The sequence below is a fragment of the Hypanus sabinus genome, chromosome 18, assembly GCF_030144855.1.
Source record: "Hypanus sabinus isolate sHypSab1 chromosome 18, sHypSab1.hap1, whole genome shotgun sequence".
NCBI classification, from domain to species: domain Eukaryota; kingdom Metazoa; phylum Chordata; class Chondrichthyes; order Myliobatiformes; family Dasyatidae; genus Hypanus; species Hypanus sabinus.
The window spans coordinates 21,749,121-21,776,391 of NC_082723.1; the positions used below are offsets into that span (position 1 = coordinate 21,749,121).

A 27,271-nucleotide genomic window follows, 5' to 3' on the forward strand; every position below is an offset into this window, starting at 1 on the left:
CAGACGGGATCCCTGCAGAAGTTCCAAAGTCGATGGAGAGGAAATTCAGGCACAGATTCTCAACCTCATCTCCCAAACCCGAGAAGAGACATTGTAGGGACATATCCTGTTGACAGTTTCATCTATTACTGGGAGCATTAAATCGATTTTCAAGCTTTACGATGTATATTGCCTTGATAGAATAGTGTGGTTCGGCCGCCGGAGCTGCAGCGGGGACACAGAATCCGCAAGTTAACCGCTGAAGAGTCCAATCACGGGAGAGCTGACAATCCAAATCCAGGCGGGGGACTGTGTGTGTGTGTGTGTGTGTGTGTGTGTGTGTGTGTGTGTGTGTGTGTGTGTGTGTGTGTGTGTGTGTGTGTGTGTGTGTGTGTGTGTGTGTGTGTGTGTGTGTGTGTGTGTGTGTGTGGTTAATCATGTGATGCAACTTTGATCCAATTGGGAAAGAGACGAGTGAGGTTCCTGGCTCATGAGACGAGCGTTTTCAAACAGTCAATGGCACACACAGTGTGTGCAGAGCCCCGGGCGTGAGCTACGTGTGTTACAAGTAGTTGGAAATCCTCCAAGCCGATTGCCCAGATTCCCTTTCCTTATTGTGAACAGATCGGCCGAGGGAGGGATCGGGAGCCGGCAGGTGAGGCTGCCGGGCTGAAGGAACTCCTGCAATTCGGATGTGTTTTTCCGGGCCCTGACAGCTGCCAGCGTCCCGAGGAGGGTCTGCTCCGTGACGGCGCTCGTGTTCTGGGGGTCGGCCCAGATAGTTCTCTGCATTTTAACTCTGCCGTGGCAGTCTTTCACTTTGGACGCGAATCTCTCTCTAATCTTTTTTTTCTGGGAACCCGCGCTCTGACTTTCTCTAGTTCTGTGCTGTGTGAGAACCCTTCTCTGTCTATCTCTCTCCCCTCACCTATCTTCCTCCCTTCACTTTCCTTTCTCTCTTACTTCACCCTTCTCCCTCCCTCCTCTCTCCTCTGTCCCCTTGCTTTTTACTTCCATCCACACCCTCCTTTCCATCCCCGTTCTCCCCCTTTCCCCTCAAACCCTCCGTTCTCACTCTCTTCCCTCCTCTCTCTCCCTGTCTTTCTCCCATCATCACCACACCCCTCCGCTTTCCCCCCACCTCCCCGCTCTGATCCCGGCTCGGAATTCCCCTCACCCCGCGCTGCGAGAGCCTGCTCCGGGTGTTATGCACCTGCTGGCGCCGGCGCTGCCGACGGTGTGTGACGGCGGGAGGACCCTTGAACATGCCGGTCAGGAGCGGCTACAACTTGGTGGACGATGTTGGCGACCCGAGGACTCCGCTGCACAACGAGGAGGCTTTCCAGCACGGCATTCACTTCCAGGCCAAGGTACCGACCTCCCATGGCACTATCTCCTTTTCCCTTTTAGAGTAAACAAGGCGTGTGACCAGGTTAAATCCGAGGGGGGCAGAAGGCGCGAAGAATTGTGAGCAAAACAGCCCTGGCTCACCACCACCATTCAGAAACCAAACTGTTTCGCATGGGTGCCTTCCCCTCCCGTGAAAAGAACTGCTGGAAGATTTTGAAGAGGAATATTAGGATTTAATCACTTAAACATGCGGTAGAGCTGTGGGCATTAGGGAATTCGCGGCTTTTATGTAAAGGATTAAGTTGCTTGTGGTTTGAATTCAGAGCACGTCCTGAACTTCTATCATGCCTTGTCGTGGCTAGTGAAAGAGCGGGTGTTTGAACTGAAGCCTCTTACTGCATTGGTTGGGATGGAGTCGCGGTTTCAATTAGCAGTTCGAAATTAACAAAAGCGACGGCGGCAGTTTCCAGGCTGGCCTTGAAACCAACGGTAGGCTGTCTTCTGAAGCGCAGCCCAGCCGGGATATCGCTGCCAGCTGCACACTAACACAATGAACCCTTTTTATTTCAAGTACGTCGGGAGCCTGGACGTGCCGAGGCCAAACAGCCGTGTGGAGATAGTGGCGGCTATGCGGAGGATTCGGGTGAGTGTTGGGAACCTTTCCCGCATTTCTGAATGTGTGACATGTTGTGTGGAGACTCGGTGGGGTGATGTAGCAGAGGTTCCATTGTACATCACAGGCGGGTCGGCAGGTGCGGTGTCACCTGGAGATGAAGGTCTCTCTGGACACATGCAGGGAATGTTGGTCTTTTACTCTCCATTCTCGGTGGCTGGTATAATATCCCCCTTAAAAGTTGACGATATCGACCTTGAAAATGTAGACCGCTCACCCTACCTTAACAGCAGTCTCTCCTCAAAATCAGATATTCAAAGTTCAAAGTAAATTTATTATCCAAGTGCATATATGTCACTATATACAGCCCTGGGATTCATGATCTTGCAGGCACACTCAATAAATCCAATAACCATAAAAGAATCAATGAAAGACTGCACTAACCGAGCAGGCAACCAGTGTCCAAATACAAAAAGAAATACTGTAATAATAAATAAGCAATGCATATGGAGAACATGAGATGAAGAGTCCTTTGAAAGTGAGTCCATTGGTTGTGAGAATATTTCAGTCACGGGCAAATGAAGTTATCCCCTTTAATCAAGAGCCTAAAGGTTTAGGGGTAACAACTGTTCCTGAACCTGGTGGTGTGAATCTTGAGGCTCCTGATTCACTCAGAGACCAACCACCTCAGAGTAGTGGAAGTGGAACCTGTGCAAGATATCTGGAAAAAGAATTTGAAGATTGCAATCTACAGATCCAAACAAAACTTTTGGTCTATAAAACAGTGGTTCTTCCTCCATTGCTGTATGGAGCTGAATCATGGACTACTTACAGCAGGTATCTGAGAGCCTTGGGACAATGCCACAAAAAATCCTTAACAGACATTTTGAGAATGAGCTGGAAGAACACACACCAATAGCAGATACAGGAGGAGGCCCCCTGAGGCTCCACCAATAGACAACCTCCTTGAAGAACGTCATACTCAACTCCAGTGATTGCACTACTATTAATCTTCAGTGGTGGATTTGGACAATTTTGATTAACGCATACTTAACATGTTGGCGGCACTGTAGCATAGTGGTTAGCACAATGCTTTACAATACAAGCGACCCCCAGTTCAATTCCTGCCATTGTCTGTAAGGAGTTTGTACGATCTCCCCGTGGCCATTCAGTTATCCTCCTGGTGCTCCGGTTTCCTCCCACAGTCCAAAAGATGTACTGGTTGCTTGGTTAATTGGTCATTGTAAATTGCCCTGTGATTAGACTCAGCATTTTTGTGTGTGTTGCTTGGATTTCCAGCATCTGCAGATTTTCTCTTGTTTGCGTCAAGAACAGTTGTTACCCCTAAACCATCAGGCTCTTGAAACAAAGGGGATAACTCACTTGATTGAAATATTCCTGCAGCCAATGGACTCACTTTCAAGAACTCGTCATCTCATGTTCTTGATATTTATTGCTTATTTATTATTAATATTTCTTTTTGAATTTGCACAGTTTGTTATCTTTGGACACTGGTTGTCTGCCCTTTTAGTGCAGTCTTTCATTGATTCTATTATGGTTATTGGATTTATTGAGTATGCCTGCAAGATAATTGGGGATTGCTGTGTGGTGAGGCTCTAAGTGCTAGAAGGGCCCATTCCACACTATTTCAATAATTAAATATTAGGCCATTAAAACACACAATGAACATGAATGAAAGACTGCCATTTCAAGAACCTTTTTCAGAGAGAATCAGTGTGTGTTATATAAAGTGTGATTGGGAAAAGTAGCCAATTTGTACACTGTAAGCTCCTACCAACAGCAGTGTATTAATGGTACCATAAGCCTTCTCCTTCCCACCTTCCCCCCACGTTCTTTACAGGGCTCCTGACTCTCCCTCTTCAGTCCTGACGAAGGGTCTCGGCCTGAAACGTTAACTGTTCGTTTCCACGGATGCTGCCCGACCTGCTGAGTTCCTCTAGCATGTTGTACGTGTTGCTTTGACCACAGAATTAAAGGATCAAATGCATATCTTTGATTTCCGATCACTACAACAGGGACCATGTTTCTCTTGTCCTCACCTACCACGCCACCAGCCTCCGGATCCAGCATATGATCCTCCACAACTTCCGCCACCTTCAACAGGACCCCACCACTAAGCACATCATTCCCTCACTACCCCTCTCTGCTTTTCGCAGGGATCGTTCCCTCCGCGACTGCCTGGTCCACACGTCCCTCCCCACAGATCTCCCACCTGGTACTTATCCCTGCAAGCCTAAGTGCTACACCTGTCCCTACACCTTTCTTACCACCATTCAGGGCCCCAAACAGTCCTTCCAGGTGAGGCAACACTTCACTTGTGAGTCTGTTGGGGTCATCTATTCCATCCAGTGCTCCCGGTGCAGCCTCCTCTACATCGGCGAGACTTGACGCAGATTGGGGACCACTTCATCGAGCACCTCTGCTCTGTCTGCCACAATAGACATGATCTCCCGGTTGGTACCCACTTCAATTCTGCTTCACATTCCCATTCGGATATGTCTATACATGGCCTCCTCTGCTGCCATGATGAGGCCAAACTCAGGTTGGAGGAGCAACAGCTCATATACCGTCTGGGTAGTCTCCAGTCCCTTGGCATGAACATTGAATTCTCCAACTTCCAGTAATTCCCTCCCTCTCCCTTCCCCATCCCAGTTTCACTCTGCCTCCTCCTCCAGCTGCCTATCACCTCTCTCATGCTTCTGCCTTCTTCTACTACACAGTGTTTTCCCCTTACATCCCTTCACTTTTCCTGCCTATCCCCACCCTGCTTCCCCTCCCCCACCCCTTGATCTTTCCTCTGTCTGGTTTTTCCCCTGGCACCTACCAACATACAATCTTGAAGTGATGAAACTTAAGCATACCCACATGTAAGCTAAGCATAATTGAGTGGTCAGCAAAAGACATGACCTCCTTTTGTCCCCATCTACAATCAAACTGCTTTGAACAAAGATGTAACTTATTTCCTTCACTTTACCACACCCCTACTCATGTGACTAATTACCATAATAAACATACAACACAGATACAGTGCAGATTGAAAACAGATACATGGCTTCTACACACCCATCCCAAAAAACCCAGTGCTACAGAAACACCAACAGAAGCTCCAAAGAGCTCATCTCTGGGAGAGGAAGGATACACCAAGAAGATGTGTTACGCCTGGAGACAACCTAAAAGATTGGCCCAGGACAAAGGAGTCTGGCAAGCTACTGTTGGCGGCCTTGGCCCCGATGGTGATGGGGTGATGGGGCTTAAGAAGAAGAATTGCACTTAATGAATGACCTATTTCATTAGGTACAAAGGTAACTTTGCACCAAATGAAATGGTTCTGATGTATAAACTTTATTGTAACATGGAGTACAGGAGAAAATTTGCACACAGCCAGCTCTTGCAAACAGTAATGTTTGTAAAGCCCAGAAGTTCTGCATTTTTTAATGATATTGGTTGACAGGGAAATAGTAGCTGGGACATTAAGGAATAAATCCCCCATTTTTCTTTGAATAGTGCCATGGAGCCTTTATTGTCCACCCAATAGAGAATACCACAATGTACCTCAGTAAGTGCAGCACTCACTCAATACTGTGCAGGAAAGATGGCTTTAATGCTGTTCTGAGGTCTTGGGAGTGGGTAATGGGCCACTATGTCTATGCTGTCATTTAGGATGTCCATTACCCAGGACATGCCCTCTTCATTGCTACCATCAAGGAGGAGGTACAGGAGCCTAAAGACACTCACTCGATGTTTCAGAAACAGCTTCTTCTCCTCTGTCATCAGATTTCTGAATGGACAATGAACCCATAAGCACAACCTCAATATTTTTTCTCTTTTCTTTTGCTTTGAGAGGCATTGATTGTGTGGATAGTCAGAGGCTTTTTCCCAGGGCTGAAATAGTTGCCACAAGAGGACACAGGTTTAAGGTGCTGGGGAGTAGGTACAGAGGAGATGTCAGGGGTAAGTTTTTTACTCAGAGAGTTGTGAGTGCGTGGAATGGGCTGCTGGCAACACTGGTGGAGGCAGATACGATAGGGTCTTTTAAGAGACTTTTAGATAGGTACATGGAGCTTAGTAAAATAGAGGGCTATAGGTAAGCCTAGTAATTTCTAAGGTAGGGACATGTTCGGTACAACTTTGTGGGTCGAAGGGCCTGTATTGTGCCGTAGGTTTTCTATGTTTCTTTTTGCACAGGTTGTTTAATTTAATTTTCATATATATTTCTTCTTGCAGTTTAAAGATTTTTATTATTATGTAGAAGTGTACTACTGCCACAAAATCACATATTTCACAACATATGTCAATGATATTTAAACCTGATCCTGATTTTGCTGACCATTAAACAGTTGTGTGTACTAATCCTATTTACCAGCATTTCCTGACTTGGAGATTCAAGGGCTCATCTAGATACACCACCTTCCGCTGTAGTGTAGTGGTTAGCGCAACAGTATTACAGTTTGAAACATCAGAGTTTGGAGTTCAGTTGTGGTGCCATCTGTAATGACACCTCCTCATCACCGCGTGGGAGTTTCCTCTGGGTGCTCTGGTTTACTCCCACAGTGCGAAAGTGTACTGGTTAGTAGGATAACTGGTCTTTGTAAATTGCTCATTAAACCAGAGGAGCCTGTTCTGCACTGTATCGCTAAAGAAAAATAAATAAATAACCCTTTTGACAATGACTTTGAGACGTTGAAGTGTATTGGTTACTCAGTCCTCCTCCAAACCTTTTTGGCCTCTGAGCTGTTTGTGATAAGAAGCATTGATCTTTGCTCCATTTCGTGGTGCTGTTAATACGTGAACAGTGCAATCAAACTGCTGCAGCGATTTTCATGCAAAACCTCACTTGATATCACCTAAATAACCTGCTTAGGAAGCAGGTATAGAGCACATGACTACTTCATGTGAATGTTGCCTATCATGCTTTTCCCCTTAGCTGCAGGCTGTAACTGAAGGGAACAAAAGCCAGAAGTGTATGTAATAAGTCAAAGTAAGGACGTCTGGAAAAATTGATGGCATATGTTTCCAGTGTTTCTGTCAGAAAGGTCTAGGTCATATGGAGGATATAGGAGCTTCAGAGAGGGTGCAGAGGAGATTTACATGCTAGATCAGACAGCATGTCTTATGAGGATAGGTTGAGTGAGCTCGGGCTTTTCTCATTGGAGAGAAGGAAGATGAGAGATGACATGATAGAGGTGTACAAGAATTTGAGAAGAATAGATTGAGTGGACAGCCAGATAATTTTTCTTGGGGTGGAAATGGCTAATACAATATGGCATAACTTTAAGGTGATTGGAAGAAAGTATGGGGGGGGGGGGGCGTCAGAGGTAGATAATTTACACAGAGTGTGTGGAATGCAATGCCAGAGGTGGTGGTAGAGGCAGATACATTAGGGACATTTAAGAAACTCTTAGTTAGGTACATGGAGAATAGAAACGTGGAAGACTATGTGGGAGAGAAGGGTTAGATTGATTTTGGAGAAGGTGAAATGGTTAGCATAACCATGTGGGCTAAATAGCCTGTGCTATAGTGTTCTGTGTTCTGTATTTGTATTTCTGAGGGATGAGATAAAATATTGGCTTTTCCTTTCTTTCTAAATCTTTTTATTAATATTAGTAATATGGACAGAATACAGATGATATATTGATAAAAAAATTACCAACATACACATTCCATTACATATGAAAAAAAACATACATAATAGTTACAATATAAATGAGTTTACCAAGACATAAGCCATAAGATATATGTATGGACCTAGTAAATCTAAATATTTCATAATGTATAATATAAAAAAAACAGAAAAAAGAAAGAAAAAAAAACAAAAAAAAAATTTATATAATGCAAAACTAACTAATCTAATCTAATAACTATAACTAATAAGTAATATAAAAGAAAGAAAAACAAACAAAAGAGAAGGAGAAAAAAAAGTGGGCTGTTTATAATATCTCACAAAAATAAGTATTCATCAATGCCGTCACTTCCGGTCCTCTCAAAATACATAAGCTAAAAGCTAGGAAATCAAATGTACTTGGCACAGGGTCATATTACATCATATGAAAATGTTGAATAAATGGTCTCCATAACTTTTCAAATTTAATAGAAGTCTCAAAAGTACCACTTCTAATTTTTTCTAAATTTAAACATAACATAGTTTGAGAGAACCAATTAAATACAGTGGGAGGATCAATTTCTTTCCAATTCAACAATATAGATCTTCTAGCCATCAGAGTTAGAAATGCAATCATTCGACGGGCTGAAGAAGATAAATGCTGTGAATCTAACATTGGTAAACCAAAAATTGCGGTAATAGGATGAGGTTGTAAATCAATATTCAAAACCGCAGAAATAATATCAAAAATATCTTTCCAATATTTCTCCAAAAATGAACACGACCAAAACATGTGAGTTAAAGACGCAATTTCAGAATGACATCTATCACAAATAGGACTTATATGAGAGTAAAAATGAGCTAATTTATCCTTGGACATATGGGCCCTATGTACAACCTTAAATTGTATTAGTGAATGTTTGGCACATAACGATGATGTATTAACTAATTGAAGAATTCTATCCCAATTCTCACTAGAAATACTAAAACTAAGCTCTCTTTCCCAATCCTGTTTAGTCTTATAAAGGGGCTCTGAACGTATCTTCATAATTATATTATAAAGTTTTGAAATAAGCCCTTTTTGAAAAGGGTCTAATTCAAATAAACTCTCCAAAGTATCTGAAGGCGGCTTTTCCAACAAAACTGAAAATTAGTAGCTTCACTATGTTGCTGTTGATGTCCTAATGAACCTGATCACCTGTGGCATCAACATCATTAACATAAACACAAAAGATTTTGCAGATGCTGGAATTTGAGGAACACACACAAAATGCTGAAGAAGCACTGCAGGTCAAGCAGCTTTTATAGAGAGAAATAAACAGTCAACATTTTGGGCTGAGGTCCTTCATCAGGACTGGAAGGGAAGGGGAAATAAGCGAGCTTAAGGTAGGTTGCGGTGTGTGTGTTGGGGGGGGAAGGGGTGATGAAGTAAGAAGCTGGGAGTTGATTGGTGGAAAGATAAAGGAAAGAAAGTAGAAATCTGATAGGAGAACACAGTAGAGAATGGGAGAAAGGGAAGGATAAGGGGCACCAAAGCGAGATGAGAAGAGGGAAGGGGGGGGGGGAGCCAAAGGAGAAGGGGTAAGAGAGGAGTCAGAATGGGGCATGGAAAAAGGGAAAAGGGTGAAGGGGGCAAAATTACCAGAAGCTAAAGAAATAGATGTTCATGCCATTAGGTTGGAGGCTATCCAGACTGATTATGAAGTTGCTTCTCTAACTTGAATGTGGCCTCATCATGTCAGTAGAGGGCCTACATGTGGGGATGGTAATAGGAGATCAAATTGGAATGGGTGGCTACTGGGAAATCCTGCTTTTTGAGGTATACAATGTGAAGGTGCATCTTTAATATTCATCTGGCCATCCTTTACTTTCCATAACTTCTGCCACACATCAAATGCAATATCTTGACTGGCACTAGGTCCTGATATCTTTCCAAAGACTATGTGTATCCCCATTACACCTTTACCTTCAGCTCTTTCTGTATCCATTCCTGTCTTCCTTTCAGTGTTTTCTACCAGGTGCAAGCCCGCAGCGAAAAATAGTTTTCTCCATTGTTCTTCCGACACGACTCACATCATTCTCCACACCTACTGTGCCATTGTACCTGCAGTCACTTCAGTCATTATACCTTCTCTAACTTTCTCCTCCTTTCCCATTTCTGGCCTCTGTCCTATGAAGTACACAGAGATATCTTCCATTTGTCGGTTGCCAGAGCTGCACTTGTGGTTTAGAGTTACAGAGCATTTTCATACAATTCCATCCTTCTTTGGAGTCTAATTACAATGCAAATGAGTTCTAGAATAAAGGCTGGTTACAAAAAGATGCCTTATCACCCTTATTCAGGTTGCCTTAATTGCTGCATCTCCAATATGGTGTTTGGATAGACATGTATTGTCCTGGGGCTATTGGGCATCGGTGTAGTTCTGAATGTAAAATAACTGTTGTTTTACAGACCGACATTTTAATATTAAAAGATAACTATAATTGCTCTGGCATTCTTTGGTAAAGTTGTAACTCGACTCTGCTACAACATACTGCAGTGGTTTTCTTATTAGGATGTCAGTCAAGTTTAATAACGTATCAAATTGAACTGAATACACAGCATAATAATTAAGTATTTCACCACGCTGCAATGTCTAGAGAGGCAGGATTCGGAGCTGTGTAACTCTAGGATGAAGTGGTTATTGGCCTGTTATTTGTGGTAAATGTGGTCTGGTATAATTCTTTCAATTTGAGGTTATGAATTAAGTCAACTATAAAAGATTGCATATCCTGTAAAATACTGTTACTGATATGGCAAATGATTTGATGGCATTGATGAACAATGATGAAACCTTTAAGTATTTTATATTTTAATAATTCCTTTTTTTCTTGATTCTTTAAGAATTGTTGATTGTTCTCATGTACTTTATTGTCTGAAATATGGCACAAATTGTCTAATATCAAATGAACAATGATTAAAAGGAAAAGGTAACTATGCTTTGCTACTTATTATTGAATTTATGTTACAAAGGGCAGGAACAAAGTGATTTTTTTTCTGGCTTCCAAAATACAATTAGAGATTTTTTTTGTCTCTGCACTGCATTATGTACCACTCTTGGGCACCACAGCGGCTCAGTGGTTAGTAGAATGGTATTACAGTTCGGGGCATCGAAATTCAGAGTTCAATTCTGGCACCGTCTGTAAGGAGTTTGTCTGTTCTCCCTGTGGGTTTCCTCCCAGTGTTCCAATTTCCTCCCGCAGTCCAAACTACAGGTTAGATGGTTAACTGGTCATTGTAATTTGTACTGTGATTAGGCTATGTAACATTTTTCTTCCCCCAAGCTATCAGACTCCTCAATACCCAGAGCCTGGACTGACACCAACTTACTGCCCTCTATTGTGCCTATTGTCTTGTTTATTATTTATTGTAATGCCTGCACTGTTTTATGCACTTTGTGCAGTCCTGGGTAGGTCTGTAGTCTAGTGTAGTTATTTTCTGTGTTGTTTTTACGTAGTTCAGTGTAGTTTTTGTACTGTTTCATGTAGCACCATGGTCCTGAAAAACATTGTCTCATTTTTACTGTGTACTGTACCAACAGTTATGGTCGAAATGACAATAGAAAGTGACTTGACTTGATTTTTAAATAGGTGCGTGGCAGGATGGAGCAGCTCTTTAGGCCAGAAGGGCCTTTTCTACACTATATATTTAAATAATAAATAAAAACAAAATTTTTAAAAAATTATCCAAACACCAGGCAGAGTGTACGATTGGACTATTTTTATTGAACTAAGCAACTTGTTTATCTTTCTGAGAGAAAGATTTATTGGTGTCAGATGTTGGATTTTTAATCAATGAAATAGGCTCTTGGTGAGGCAGCATGTCGATGAAAGTACTTAAACTCAGTTCTTGTATGTCAAACAGAATTCATTGAATTCCAAATGGCAGTCTGAAGCAGAAAATATCTGTGCAAATAAAGTAAATACTCTACCTTTTAACTAAGTTTTGTTTATTTTCCAAAGTTCAATGTAAATTTATTATCAAGTTATAAGTTTCTTGTTGGCATTCACAGTAAATACAAAGGAATACAATAGAATTAATGAAAAGTATACACAGCCAGGATGGACAGACAACTAATGTGTAAAACACAACAAATTATGTAAATGCAAATAAGGAAAATCAACCAAAAATATTGAGAACACGAGTTGTAGAGTCATTGAAAGTGAATCCATAGGTTGTAGATACAGTTCAGTGTTGGGGTGAGTGTAGTTATTGACTGGTTCAAGAGGCTCATGGCTGAGAGATGATAACTACTCTTGAACCAGGTGGCATAAAGGTTCCCGTAGGGATTCCCAACCTTTGTTATGCCATGGGCCCCAGGCTGGGAACTCTTGTGTACCTTCTTCCTGATGGTAGCAGCAAGAAGAGGGCATGGCCTGGATGGTGGTTGGCCTTAATGACGGATGCAGCTTTCTTCCAATAGTGCTCTGTGTAGGTGTGCTCAGTGGTGGGGATATTTTTTCCTGTGATGGACTGGGCTGTTTCCTCCAACGTTTATGTGCTTTGAGTAGATTACTCTCAAGTTCAGAACAGGTCCAGCATTTTTGAGTTCACAATTAACTTTATTATTTTCTAATTAAATGGTGGCTTTATGGCCTCTTGTTGTTCAATATTCCTGTCTGGAGTTTATCAGCTCTCTGAGCCTGGAGCCACCTTTGACCTTGAAAACAAGGATCAGATATGGAACTGATTACATCAAACATTGCATTTAGCGCTGGTTTTCTGTTAGCTGAGGTAGAGCCTGAAATTATTTGCTGTTATGCTTAATTTTTGACATGGTCTGTGATCCTAAGCATTTGTGTTTCCTTTATTTGCAACTTGAACCTGGAAAAGAAGCTCAATAAATTTTCCACATTGCACTAGATCGTTGAAGGAATCAACAATAAATATGTATGTCTTGTTTAAGTGCTTAAAGTCTATGGTGGGATTGGAAATCAGCTGTTTTCCTCTGTTCCTTTGAGTTGAAGGTTGATTGCTTTTTTTTCCTCACAGCATTGACCCAGCTAGGAAAATCTCTGTATTCGTGTCACGAATAGTTGGCAGGCAGTTCAGTTGCGCCACCCTATCCTTATCAAATACCCATTCATGAGGAACTCCGGCATGGTGATTACAAGCAGCAACCTTTTCTGATTTGCAGCTCTTGTCTGTTGGAACCAATTGTAGCAATCCAAAATGGTTACGTGAATGAGTTTGCAGAATTCAGCACAAGCTTTATATGGTATTAGCAGGAATTCAATGTATTTCATGTATGCTTGCTTACTTACTGTCCATTATGCCCCTGGCATTTAGGGCACCAATGAAGGTCTCCATCTTTGGCTGTGTTCAGGGCTTTCTTCATTGTGTTAGTAGCTTCCCCTCAGTTTTCACTGCTGTCAGTCAAGCAAGTCTTACCAGTAGGGCTGTTAGCTCTGAATTGAACCCCCAAACTTGGAAAACCAGTGGACCACTCTTAGTCTGGCTTTTATCCTTTGATCTGTTTGGCATGGGTGACCCTCTCAAGAGCCTAAGCATAAAGCCCTGACTTTAGCCAACATGGGTCTCTGGGTCAGTGAGGGATGCAAGCCTCCAAACTACAACAAGTGAATACAGGCCCAGAGCCATCAAAGGTGAGAGGGGATAAATTTAAAGGAAACCTGAGAGGCAAGGTTGTCACACAAATGTGGTGGGTGTATGGAAGGGGTTGCCAGAAAGCATGATAGAGATAGATTTATAGGACAGAGAACACTACAGCACTGTAGCCCACTATGTTCTGCCATCCTTAAAACATACTCCAATATCAATCTAACCCTTCCCTCCTACATAGCCCTCCATTTTTTATGTTATCCATGAGTTTCTCTAGTGTCCCTAATGTATCTGCCTCTACCACCACTGCTAGCAGGGTGTTTGATGTATCCAGCACTCTGTGTAAACAAACTTACCTCTGATACCCCCCCCCCCATACTTGCCTCAAATCACCTTAAAATGATGTCCCCTCATATTCACCATTTCCGCTCCGCGACAATATCTCTGCTTATCTACCCAATCTATGCCTCTTATCTTGTATGCAAGTGATAATTATAAAGATGCTTTTGATCTAAGATTAGATATATATCTAAGATTTAAAGCCAACTGTGGTTGTGGTTGAGAATCATGGAACCATAATGTGATAAAGCACAATAAGAAGCCATTTGGCCCAAGTGAATCTGTATTGGGCTACACCCCATTTCTTTTAAATCTTTTTCCCTTTGAGAATTCAATTATTTAAAAAAAATGCTACCCTAACTGTTTTCACCACCCTTTGAATATTAAAATAAACAGAACTCACCTTATTTCTGGTTCTTTTCCAACTCACCTTAACTCTACATCCATTAGCTAAAGCCATTCAGCCAACTCGGCTGGCATTTGTCCAGCTTGTATAGAAGAGCTGTCCATTTGACCGGGAATGCTCTCCAGCAGAGGGATGGAAAAAAGGATAATTGGGGCCAATTCGTCGACAAATACTGACCTTAGCTTCAACCCCTTTTTCAAAGAACTCCTTTCAGGCAGAGATCAGAATCAGAATCAGGTTTATTATCACTGATGTATGCTGTGAAATTTGCTCTCTTTTTGCACTGTTTATAAAGTAACTTATAAACTTGGTTGGCATTTATCCAGCTTGTGCAGACTTATAAAAAGAGCACAAAAATAGTGAATAGAAGCCTTGGCAGCAGGGAGCATTAGTTCATTATTAAGGAAAACTCATTTACAGTACTTTTTTAGGCTTGGTCGGTTATTTAACATTATGGCTTTCAGTATTTGCAATAGGAAAAAGTGTCAATCTCATCTCACTGGTATACAGCATGGACTGAGGCATGGCATTTGGAATGTATATGACCTTGTGCCAAGGTGTGATTGGCATGCACACTGCATCTGAGGAACAAGGGCTGAGGAATAGTGAGTGCTTGTAGGATGATGTGGTTTTGGGACAATCTTTGCTTCCGAGTATGACCAGACTGCGTTGGCGATGAACCCATTCCAGTCACACTGAAGAGTTAATAGGTGAGTTTAGCTTTCAGCTGAAAGAAAGATGTTTTAGCCAGGTTGCTTTTTGTGTGTTCAGCATTGATTTATTTCTGAATTGTTGTTAATGGTGGAAGTGTAAGCCTTTGAGAATTCAGAATTAGTAATATTGGAGTCATTGGCAGTGCAAGCTGTATGTCTACAGAAGTTGAATGGCTTAGGCATTTAATTATTTAGCTCTCTGGCCCTGAGATTGTAAGCAGTCTTTAAGTATCATGGGATCATCTGCAGTGCAGAAGGCTGTTTGGCCCATCATGTCTGTGATCAGTCACAAACACGAAATATAATCTTGTCCCACCTCCCAGCACTAGGTCCACTGCCCAATCGGCCTCGGATCTTCATGTACACATTCAAGTACCGTTTAAATGTTTTTTTTTATTAATAAGACATTCTTTCTGGCAGTGAGTTTAAGACACTTGTATAATCTTGGTGAATTATTCTTCCTCGGCTTCCCTTCTAATACTTTAAATCTATGTCCCCTGGTCTCTGACCTCTCTGCTGAGGGAAATGGGTTCTTCCCATTTACTCTTTTATGACCCTTCATGAATTTATATTTCTCAATAACGCTCCTCTCGACCTCTTCTGTTACAAAAATGTAACCTCATCCAGTCCAATCTTTCCTTGCAAATAAAAATTTTCCAATCCTGCGACATCCTCATAAATCTCCTTCACACCCGCTCTAATGCAATTGCATCTTTCCTGTAATGTGGTGATGAGAATTATAGAGAGAACTCAAGATGTGACCTATTGTGTTAGTGAGACTAAGCACCTCCTTGCTGTTTCTTTCTCTATAAGCTTTTAATTACTTTTAAAAAAACTTGTTTTCTCATCTGTAACATTCTTTAAGGATTGCAAGTCCTAGTGTAAGGTTCCCTAAAGATTAATTTGCAGGTTGAGTTGGTGGTAAGGAAGGCAACTGCAATATTAGCATTCGTTTTGAGAGGATTAGAATATAAAAGCAAGAATGTAATGCTGAGACTTTATAAGGTTTTGTTTGGATTACATTTGGAGTATGTGTGTAATTTGGGCCACCAATCTAAGGAAGGATATGCTGGCATTGGGGAGGGTCCAGAAGAAGCTTATGAGAATGATCCTAGAGATGGAAAGGTATGGCGAGCATTTGATGGCTCTGGGCCCTTACTCACTGGAGTTCAGAAGAATAAGGAAGGATCTCAATGAAACCTTCTGAGTATTGAAAGGTCTAGATGAGAGTGGCTGTAAAGAGGATGTTTCCAGTAGTGGGAGAGTATAGGACCAGAGGGCACGGCCTCATAATAGAAGAACAGGGGTGAGGAATTTCTCTTACCAGAGGGTGGTGAATCTGTGGAATTCATTGCCACAGAGGCTGTGGTGACCAAGTCCTTGGGTATATTTAAAACAGATGTTGATAGTTTGTCAACGGTGTCTACGATTACAGGGAAAAGGCAGGAGAATGGAGCTGAGAGGGAAAAATAAATCAGCCATGATTGAATGGCCAAGCAGTCTCAATGGGCCAAATGCTCTAATTCTGCTCTTATCTCGTATGTTCTTTTGGACTTAAACTTCTGCATGACTCAATGTCATATCAGTTACTGCATGTAGCCTTACCTTGTTACAGGTCACCAAATTAGGAGTGATGGTGAAGTCAAACAAGTGTTTTGGACCGACTTAGGTTCTTGTAATAAGTATGATAGAGCGCATGACTAATATTTCTCAGACACTAACCAATAATCAACAGTATTTCTTGTCATGGCTCTGGATTTTGGGGTGTTTTGTCAGCATGTATATCAATAAACTAATATGTGTCTTTTCAGAATATTTCTTTGTACATTGAAAGTTGTTGAATTTGCTGCCAAAAATACAATGTGACAAAGAAAATATTTGTCTATTTTGTGATATTGTTGTTAATGCTTTTTTGGTGTATTGGCTGAGATTCTTATGTATCATTTTTTTTAAAAGAGGGGATCCCAAGCTTTTTTATGCCATGGGCCTTTACCACTAACTGAGCGTTCTGTGGACTCTAGGTTGGGAACCCCTGGTTTATCATTACGTCTGTTTTAACTCCAGGCTGTCCCTTGGGATCATCCTCTTCACTGTGTTCTGAGGTGGACCCAAAGACTGTCACAGGGGTGTCTGTCAGCTGGGTAATTTGGGAGGTGGTACATTCCTTCAGAATGGGGTTTCTTTCTGCTCTTGACCTGAGAACACAGGGTTCCCAGTAACGTCACAAATACTCCTCTAATGTCCCCACACATTCTGATGCCAGCAGAGCATGCCCACAATGTTCAGCAGCACACCACAGAACACAACAAGCGACAAAGCAACAACAGCAAAACAAGATCAGTTCCTCCCTCCCACCTATGCCCTTACACAGTGCTCTAACCTAGGTCTTTAAAGAGAACTGATCTGCCCCAAAATTGCTGGCCAACTTTTATTGGTGTGCGACAGAGAGCATACTGACATACAGAGTGACAGTGCGGTACTCAAGCTGCAGCAAGACAGATCGCAAAGCACTCCAACGGGTGATTAGGACAGCTCAGAACATCAATGGGACTCAGCTACTAGATATTGTGACAATCTACAACTCTCAATGCTTATGGCGTTGGTACTATCCCTAAAGGCCCATTTCATCCTGCACACTGTCTGTTCAATCTCCTGCCATCTGGTAGGAGATACAGAAACATCTTAGTCAATACAGTAAGACTGGAAAACAGCTTCTTCCTGAGGGCTGGTGTGCAGCCGAACAATGCTACACCCAGCTCGCCAATGGCTTTTGAATGTTATGGACTAACCAAGTCACTTGCTGCATATAAATATGGAAAATTATTATTTATTTTTATTAAGCTGTCGTGCATGCTTTGTATATATCTGTTTTACACAGACTGGAGAAGCACCACAATCCTGTTGTCAAATTTCAAAGTACACACATTATCAAAGTATGTGTACATTATACAACCTTGAAAATTGTCTCCTTAACAGGCAGCCATGAAACAAATAAACCCGAAAGAATCCATATATTAAAAAACTATTGAACACCCAATGTGCAGAGAAAACGAACAGATCATGCAAAATAACCATAAGCAAATAGTGCTCTGAACAGAAGTCTGCAAAGAGGGTCCCGTAGTTCAGCACAGAGCCAAATCGGAGAGTAGCAGCCTGAACTGGTCTGTCCATCGCCTCTGGCCCTGACTCCCTGACCTTTTCAATCTAGCCTGGTGCCTAAATCAACATCTTAAGCAATGACAATAAAGTTCTATTGAACAATTCGGCCACCAGCACAGGATAAGAATTGACACACTGTGATGGTAGAGTGTCAGGAATAATAGGGTGGTGAGATAACAAGCTGAAGGAGGAATCTATTAGGGACGTTGCAGTCAACAATGTTATTTTTCTTACATACACTCTTCAAATTGTGTATCTCCTTTTCTTGAAACACTTCAGTTTTCAGATATCCTAGAAGTTCACCTGTGTAAATTCCAGGGTTAAAATAAAAACCAAAATAGAAAATGGAATGTGATGAGTCTATGTCTTGGCTCTGATTACCTTGGTGGTGAAAGAGCAATTGTTGAAATCTTTTCAGATTACTTCATTGCCTGAAGCAATGAAAATTGAAGAGCGATTTCAGATTCACTTTGTAATGGAAAGTGTAAATATGTTTGGATTGAGCTATTTACCATTTCTGAAGATCTATGAAGAGCTGCTGGATTTCTGATTAGAAAGCATTACCAAGGAGAGGTCCTGATGCCACCTGATACAGTCCTGCTCAAGGAGGAGCAAAGGAGGGGTTTATTGTAAATTAAGGAGAATTTGTGGGTCAATAATATTGCTAATGGCATGGGAAGAGGGGATGAGGAGCGGGCAGGGGTGGGAGCTCACAGATTTATAGGATTTTGAGAATAGAATAACTATGTGGCTGGGTCTCTGCAGGCTGTAGATTGTGGTCAGGGTGGCAAGTGTGGGGGGAGGTTGTGGTGGGAGGAAGATGTAGACTATTTGGTCAGGGTGCCTATTATATGAAGTTGTGATAGTGGGTGATAGGTGTGTTGTCATTAAGGTGGCTGGTATATTGTAGATCCTGGTAGTGGGTGACAGGTTTAGGGTGTGTGGTGGTGGGTTAGTTGTGTTGCGGTCAGCTTGGCTTGTGTATGTTATGTTGTGTTAATGGGTGATTGAGTGGGGTGTGTGGTGGTGGGGTAGGTGTTGAAGTCAAGGTGTCTGGTCTGTGGTAGTTTCTGATAGTGATCGGTGTAGGATGTGTGATAGGTGTAGGGTGTGTTAATAAGTGTAAATGTGTTGTGGCCAGTATGGCCGGTGTATAGTAGGTTCTGGCAGTAGGTGACAGCTGTAGGGTATCACACAAAATGCTGAGGAACTCAGCAGGTCAGGCAGCATCAATGGAAGTGAATAAACAGTTGATATTTTGGGCCGAGAGCCTTCCTCAGGATTGGAAGGAGAGAGACCAGAAGCCAGAATAAGAAGGTGGGGGTGAGAGGAAGGAGTACAAGCTGGCAGGTGATAGGTGAGGAGAAAGGTGGGTGGGGTGATGTAAAAAGCTGAGAGGTGATAATGGAAGAGGTAAAGGGATGAAGAAGAAGGAGTCTGATAGGAGAGGAAAGTGGAACATGGAAGATGGGGAAGTTGGAGAGGAACTGGGAGAGGTGATGGGCAGGTGATACAAGTGTGTGGTGGTAGTGGGTGACAGTTATAGGGATGGGATAGAAATCCTTTTACTTTGCCCTACTCTGCCAACTGACATCTGAGTTTAATCCATTGAATTTTAGGCATTTGTTTACAGGTAGAAGTATTCATGTGACCTGTTTTTGCTGAAGGACTGATCTGTGTCTGTATGGACGAAGATTGAGAGCAAGCATTTCCACCACAATATTGAATGGTTCTCATAGGTTCCGATCTGGAATAAGGTTCATTCTCATTTAAGGCTTGAAGTAGCACAGGGATCTACTTATTACTCCAAATACGCATCATAGTTTCTTGTACATCAAACTTTAACAGAACAAATATTTGCAAGAATAAACCTTGCAATGCCTTTCATTCTTACATTCTTAGTTAATGTATTATGTAATATTCTATTGCATTCCTTAAAGCCAGTAGGACTGTTGCCATTCCATTGGCCCCTGGGGTGGTACAATAATTGAGAGGCTTCCTCACCCAGCCCAGCAGCCCCTCTCTAGTAGTGGAAGCACCCTATTCTGTGGTCCTCCTGTATCAAGTTCTTCATAATAAAAAATATTTGCAATAATAAACTGTTCGATGCCTCTTCATTCCTTACATTCATCATTAATGCTTTCAGTACAGTTCTGTTGCTTTTATACACAGCACTGCTGCCACTCCTGTTACACTCTGGGGTAGTACAATGCCACAATAATAATTGAGGGGCTTTCCCCGCACCCCCATCTAGCTCTTCCTCTCCAGTAGGAGAAGAACGCTACTGCTATTCTGGGGACAGGCTTTGCTGCAGCACGTCTGTAGGCAGACAGGGTGAGGGTCGAGGGTCTCCATGGTAGCCGCACAGCTTGGCAGGGATGCAAAGGGCTCCAAGGAGTATACAGAGGGCTGAGAATTATGTCCACAGGGATTTTTAAGAGACATTAGTTGGCAGCCTGGTTAGCCTGAACTCAGTAAATAGTGCTCTCACATTAAAATCAGAAGGTTAAGGGTTGAGTCCCCTCTATAGAGACGTGCATACCTCAAATAACAGGAGTGTGCATGGTTAAACTAACCTTCTCTGCTTGTTCTGTTAGCTGTAAAACAAAATCCCAAAAAGAGTAGCAAGTTTCTCACCTGTTCTTTATCTTGTTTATCTTTATAGTGTTTATTCTCACACTAATCTACTCTGGAAGGTTAGCAATTCTCCTGAGGCAGAGTACCTGTTTGCTGGTTAACACTGATGGTTATGAAGAAATCATAATCATTGGGGCATCATGGTAACATAATGCTTAGTGTAACACTAACAGTAACAGCGACCCGGGTTCAATTCCACCGTTCTTTGTAAGGGGTTTGTACGTTCTTCCAGTGACCGAGTGGATTTCCTCCTGCATTTCAAACACACACAGGTTAGCAGAATAATTGGTCACATGGGTGTCAATGGGCAGCTCATGATAGTTGGGCAGGAAGGGCCTGTTACAGTGCTGTCTGTCTTTTAAAAAAAATAAAATGAGGAGTTATAACTAAACCAGAAAATTGAGGGGTAAATTAAACATCAGGTTTGGTACTATGCTTTCACCTCCACAGCCTAGGGCATGGGATTTCTTGAACATATTGGAATGCAAGCCTTTTCCTGTTAGATTCCCCAAATAAACTGCCACTGGGCAAGGGACTGCACATTGGTGTAGCAGTTACAACACCGGTTGTAAGATCGGGGTTCAATTCCTGCTGCTGCCCGTGAGGAGTCTGTATGTTCTTCCCGTGACTGCACGGCTATTCTGTAGGTTCCTCCCTTATTCCAAGGATCTACAGTCATGTTGGCATAAGAAGCATGGTGACAGTCACGAGCTGCCCAGCGCAATACTCAATTTGATTTGACACAAATTAATTTCACTGTATGTTTCAATGTTCATGTGACAATGTTCATGTTTAAAAATACATAAGTAAATGTTTTCCTGGAAAATGTATTGTTATAATTATTGATTTAACCACGCCACTCTTCCCCCTCAGGGACGTACAGGTGCAGCTTCACAAACACGAACCAAGCGTTTACCTGAGCTGTATTGATCAGATTGCCAGTGAGGTTACCAAATCTGTAAAATTCTCAAGCTGCCAATTTAGCATAATCAGAAAGTCACCAGTGTTTCACTCCCACCAGGCCCAACTCACCTGCTCATCATCTCTTATTCTCCTCCTCCTCCTTCCCTTTCTCACATGATCCACGCTCCTCTCCTCTTTCCTTTTTAATTCTCCTCACCTCCCTCTGGTGCCCCGACCCCCTTCCCTTTCTCCCACTGTCCTCTCCTATTAGATTCCTACTCCTTCAGGCTTAACGTTTTTCACCTATCACCTCCCACTTTCTTACTTCATCCTTCCTCCCCCAGTCACCAACCTTCCCCCTCACCTGACTTCACCTATCACCTGTACTCCTCCCCTCTGCCACCTTCTTATTCTAGCTTCTTTGCCTTTCCTGTCTGTTCTGATGAAGAGGCTTGACCATATACATCGACTGTTTATTCCCTTCCATAGATGTTGCCTGACTTGCTGAGTTCCTGCATTATTTTGTGTGTGTTGCAGAATCTGTGTGTGTTTATAACCTGGTGTGGTTTACAAGTTGCTCATTTGCAGTGGCAGCTATTTATGCCTCTCAGTAAACCTTGTCCCTAAGATCTATATACACAACTGCTGGAATCTGATGAGTTATCACATTGATGGCCTACAACAGCTCATCCATCTGTTATGCAACCATTGGAGATTTGGCTTTCGATATTTATGATGAGAAAAATTAACTAGATGCAATATTTATGTAGGACATGCAAGGCTGAGTGTTCTATTATCAAATCACTTTCAAGGACTCTGCAACTCAAGTTCGCAGCATTATGTTTTTATTATTAATATTGTTTTTTTATATTTGCACATCTTTCTCTCCCTCTCTCTCCCTTTCTCTTCCTCACTCTTTCTTCCTTTCTTCCCGTCTTCCTGCTTTCCCTCCCTTTATCTATCCATCCAGCGCAGAATAGACCCTCTGCCCTTCAAGCTGGAATGATGGAGATGCTCACTAGCCAGCAACCTTCTAACTGCCCATTTGTCTATTTACGAGCACTGCCACAAGAAAGCAGTGTCCATCATCAAGAACCCCAGCATTCAGGCTGTGCTCTGTTCTTGTTGCTGCCATTAGGAAGGGTCTCAGGACAGTCCTGCCGAAGGATTTCAGCCCGAAATGTCAACTGTACTCTTTTCCTAAATGCTGCCTGACCTGCTGAGTTCCTTCAGCACTTTTGGGTGTTGCTTGGATTTCCAGCATTTGCAGATTTTCTCTTGTTAGTGATGAGGAGGAATTTCTTTAGCCAGAGGGTGGTAAATCTGTGGAGCGTACTGTCACAGACGGCTGTGGAGGCCAAGACATTGGGTATATTTGAAGTGGAAGCTGATAGGTTCTTAGGATATCAAAGGTTACATGGAAAAAGCAGGAGGATGGAGATGAGAGGGATAATAAACCAGCTATGAGTGAATGGCAGAACAGGCTCAATGGGTGAATGCCCTAATTCTGCTCCTATGTCATACGGTCGTACGAAATGTCAAGGCAGGATGGGATCTGTAACAGTCTGGAGCTGGCCACGACTATGGCATGAACATTAATTTCTCTAACTTTCAGTAATTTCTCCCCTCTCCTCCTTTTCTCTCTTTCTATTTCCATTCTGGCTCCACACTTACCCTTTTTCTTCTTCTCACCTGCCTATCACGTCCCTCTATTTCACCTCCTCTTTCTTTCTCCCATGGTACAATTTCCTCTCCTCTCAGATTCCTTCTTCTTTAGCCCTTTAATTTTTCCATCTATCACCTCCCAACCTCTCACTTCATTCCCACCTCTCCAAGCTACTCACCTTGCCCCTCACCTGGCTTCAACTTCCAGCTTGTTCTTCTTCCCTTCTCCCCCCCCCCCCCCACCTTCTTATTCCAGCTTCTTCCCCTTTCCTTACCAGTCCTGATGAAGGGTCTTGGTCCGAAATATCGACTGTTTATTCCTCTCCATAGATGCTGCCTGACCTGCTGTGTTCCTCCAGCATTTTGTATGTGTTACAGCATCTGCAGAACCCGTTGTGTTTATGGTTATTAAAGCCAACTTGCTTCACCTCAAGCCATTAATCATTATTGAACTGGCTGCCATAGCTGCTGGGAGAGAGGCTCTTATTAATTAAATAATTTGGGAACATTATAGTTTGGTTTTATTGTGACAGTGGAGTGAATGAGATGCTTGGATAGACACCAAACACCAGGCTTTTTCTTAGATCAGACTTTGCAGTCAGTAACAGATGCCTTGTGCTTTAGTTCCATTATTGAAACTTTAGATATAGTCATATGAGTGGTCACATTCCCATCTCCCTGATGTTCCCTGAAATTACAACTGAGGTTCACTTTATAAAGTGGCATCATCTATTGTAGACCAAGATGTGATTGTATTCACTTCCAAAATCATAATCAAATAATAATATTGACACTTTGGATTTCAGTACAGTAATATTCCTGGACATGTTTGGAACTTTTTTAGTGGTTGATTTTCCTAGATCATTGGAATTCATTGACCTCACAATCCACTTTGTCTTTGCAAGTGAGGTAGTGTGGTGGTGGGGGGGGGGGGGGCAGTACAATAAAGTGGTGGCAAGCATAACTCTTTGCAGTGCTGGCGACCTGGGCTCAGTTCCAGCTGCTGTCTGCGGGAAGTTTGTACGTTTTCCCTGTGATCACATGGGTTTCCACCAGGTGCTCTGGTTCCCTCCCACGTTCCAAAGATGTACAGGTTAGTAAGTGGTGGGCATGTTATGTTGGTGCCAGAAGCATTGCAACACTCTTGGTCTGACCCTAGCATGTTTTCGGATTGTGTGGCTGTTGACTCAAATGATGCATTTCGATGTACGTGTGACAAATAAAATGAATCAAACTTAATCGGAAGCTGGTAATTTGCCTTGCTCTCTGGCTGAGATTGCTACCATTACAGATGCTAGTCTTCTGCCAACTCTGCTTGCTTCGTATGATAAGAAACAATGGTCAACAGTCCTAACAACAAAGGTGATAGTTGATCTCTCTAGAATAAACATGAGGAGTTTCTTGTGCCAGAGGTTGGTGAATCTGTGGAATTTATTGGTACAGATGTCTGTGGAGGCCAAGTCATTGGATATATTTAAAGGGTATATAATGATTTGTGCTCCAGCTCTACCTAAACCTCTAGCCCAAATAGTCCTGCAAGACTGTGAGTAACTCAACAATTAATTTAATCATCTTCAGCATTGGCCATTAAACAGCATAACCTATTGGATCATCTGCTCATAAATGCTAGGTCAGGTTGCTCTAGAATGACTCATCTCTTGATCCAAATATGAGCAAAAGAGCTGAATTTTATGGGTAAGGTGAGATTGAAGCCCCAGTCACATCCAGTTTTGTTGGAGGCAAGTTATCCCAGCCCCAGGATCTCAATGCAAGAATTTCATTCTCCTTTAGTTGGAAGACCCGATGTGGCCTGCTGACTGGTGCTGGTACAGTGTTGAATTTCACTTTCATGTCAGAGTCACAGTACACTACAGCACAGAAACAGACTCTCCAGCCCATATAGTCCATGCCTAACAACTCTTCTCCCTAACCCCATTAACTGGCACCTGGACCATAGTTCTCCATAGCCCTCCCATCCATGTACTTATCTAAACTTCTCTTGGATGATGAAATCGAACTTACATCTACCACTTCTGTCAGCAGCTCGATCTACACTCTCATCACCCTCTGGGTAGCGAAGTTCCCCTTAAAATTTTGCATTTACCCTTAACCAATGACCTCTAGTTATAGTCTTACCCAACCTCAGTGGAAAAAGCCTACCTGCATTTACGCTATCCAAACCACTCATAATTTTGTATACCACTATGTAATTTCCCCTCGGCCTCCTACACTCCAGGGAATAAAGTCCAAACCTATTCACCCTTTCCCCACAACTCAGGACCCTAAGTAAAGAAGAAGTACTTGAACTTGAAGAACTGTGAATTTAGGGAAGATCTGCACATTTTGGTATGAACTGATTGGAAGCAGCTGACATCGATGTAACACGAGGACCAAAGCCCTCAGCGTCCATCCTTTCACCTTGGCTGTGATATGCATCTTCTTAAGTACCGCACACAAAACACTGGAGGAACTCAGCAGGCCAGGCAGCATCTATGAAAATGAATAAACAATTGATGTTTTGGGCTGAGACCCTTCTTCAGGATTGGAAAGAAAGTGGGGCGGGTGAGGATGCCAGGAACAACTTCTCAAGTAGGTATTGTAGCAACTCACCAAGGCTGCCTCAACAGCACCAGCAAAGATCACAGTAGGTAGGTGCAGGAGAATTCCATAAGTTACAGGTTCTCATCCAAGTCGCACATCAACTTTGCTGTGGTGGCAAATAAAGTTACTGGAGAAACTGGAGAAGTTGGTGGATATGAAAGTATTCCTCATGAGAAGCAGGCATTCTCTTGGAGACCCTCTCATTTGAATCTCTCAATGTACATCACAATCTTATACCCTTAGATTAGAAGCTACAACAGGTGATTCAGTACAATGGTATTGTTTACATCTATATTTTGTGTCTGTCAAATGTTCCTTTGAGGTACATGTTTACAGTGGAAGCAAATGGCAATTGATAAGACACCTCTGAAGTTTCAAACACTTTTACTGGGAGAAACTAATTCACACAGATACAGTCGGCCCTCCTTATCCGCGGGGGATTGGTTCCGAGACCCCCCGCGGATACCAAAAATCGCGGATGCTCAAGTCCCTTATTTAGGCTCAGTGCGGTAGTCTTTAGGACCCAGCAGAACCACGGACTTTATTTAACATGCTCAGTGCAGTGGACATTAGGACCCGGCAGTGCAGCTCTGAATCCGTGGTGTTTCTGTTCACAAAAATAATCACGATCATGATTGAAAGTAAGGTGGAAGTAATGAAGCAATCGGAAAGAGATGAAACACCATCAGTCATTGGGAAAAATGTTAGGCTACAGTTGGTCAATGATCGGAACAATTTTAATGGAGCATGTGAAAGGCCCTGCCCTGATGAAAGCTACAATTATTACTAAGCAGCTCAGTGGTTTAATTATTGAAGTACATATGTTTCTTAAGTGTTTTATATGCATAGAAAGGTAAAATATGTACTATATACTAAGAAAAACATTTGACTAACTGATGCTGAATAATACAGGATGTACTTGTTCCGACTTCAAATCCAACTAAAAGACAAACTCAAGAACGGAACTCATTCATAACCCGGGGACTGCATGTACTGTTAAGTCATTTCTAGATTACTTATAAAACCTAATACAACGTGAATGCTATGTAAATGGTTGTTATACCATATTGTTTAGGGAATAATGACAAGAAAAAATAGTTTGTACATGCTCAAACAATGAGTGCTGGAGAGAGAACTTCCGGGTTTTCCTGATCCACGGATGGTTGAATCCGCGGATAAGGAGGGCCGACTGTCTAAAATTGACTGAGGACAGAGAGCCAGACGCTTAAGATTAGTGTTGTGAGGGACTAATTTCTGCTATATTCACATAATTCCATAACTCCTCAGTAATCCCAAGCAAATCTGAATCCTCTAATAAAACTGGATCTTTGATTTCCTCACTTGTAGACCCCAGTCAGTTCAGATTGGCAACAACCTCTCCTTCACAATCGCCACCTGCACAGTTGTACCACAAGGCTGTGTCCTTTGCCCCTGCTCTACTCATGTAACACTTATATCTGATGCTAAGCAGCTGAATGAAAGGTGTTGACAAATCCTGATATAGGAGGAAGAATGAAAATCTGGTTGAGTGGTGCTACAACAACAAAAACCTCTCACTCAATGTCAGCAAGAGCAAGGAGCTGATTATTGACTTCGGGCAGAGGAAACTGTAGGTCCATAAGCCAGTCCTCATCAGGGGATCAGAAGTGGTGAGGGTCAGCAACTTTAAATTCCTTGCTGTTAT

At 42.4% G+C, this 27,271-nt stretch overlaps 1 protein-coding gene across 3 annotated transcripts in view; it reads left to right on the plus strand.

Moving 5' to 3' along the window:
- Positions 1-507: 507 nt before the first annotated feature.
- Positions 508-27,271, plus strand: part of LOC132407403 (carboxyl-terminal PDZ ligand of neuronal nitric oxide synthase protein-like) — a 136,905-nt gene continuing 110,141 nt past the window's right edge. Inside the window, exons 1-2 of one of the 3 annotated variants that reach the window (XM_059993837.1) lie at positions 508-1,349; positions 1,901-1,972. In XM_059993837.1, coding sequence (XP_059849820.1) covers positions 1,245-1,349; positions 1,901-1,972 — 177 coding nt within the window. In that variant the 5' untranslated portion in view covers positions 508-1,244. The remainder of the gene's footprint in view (positions 1,350-1,900; positions 1,973-27,271) is intronic. The other 2 variants (XR_009516469.1, XM_059993836.1) reach the window with 2 other exon arrangements.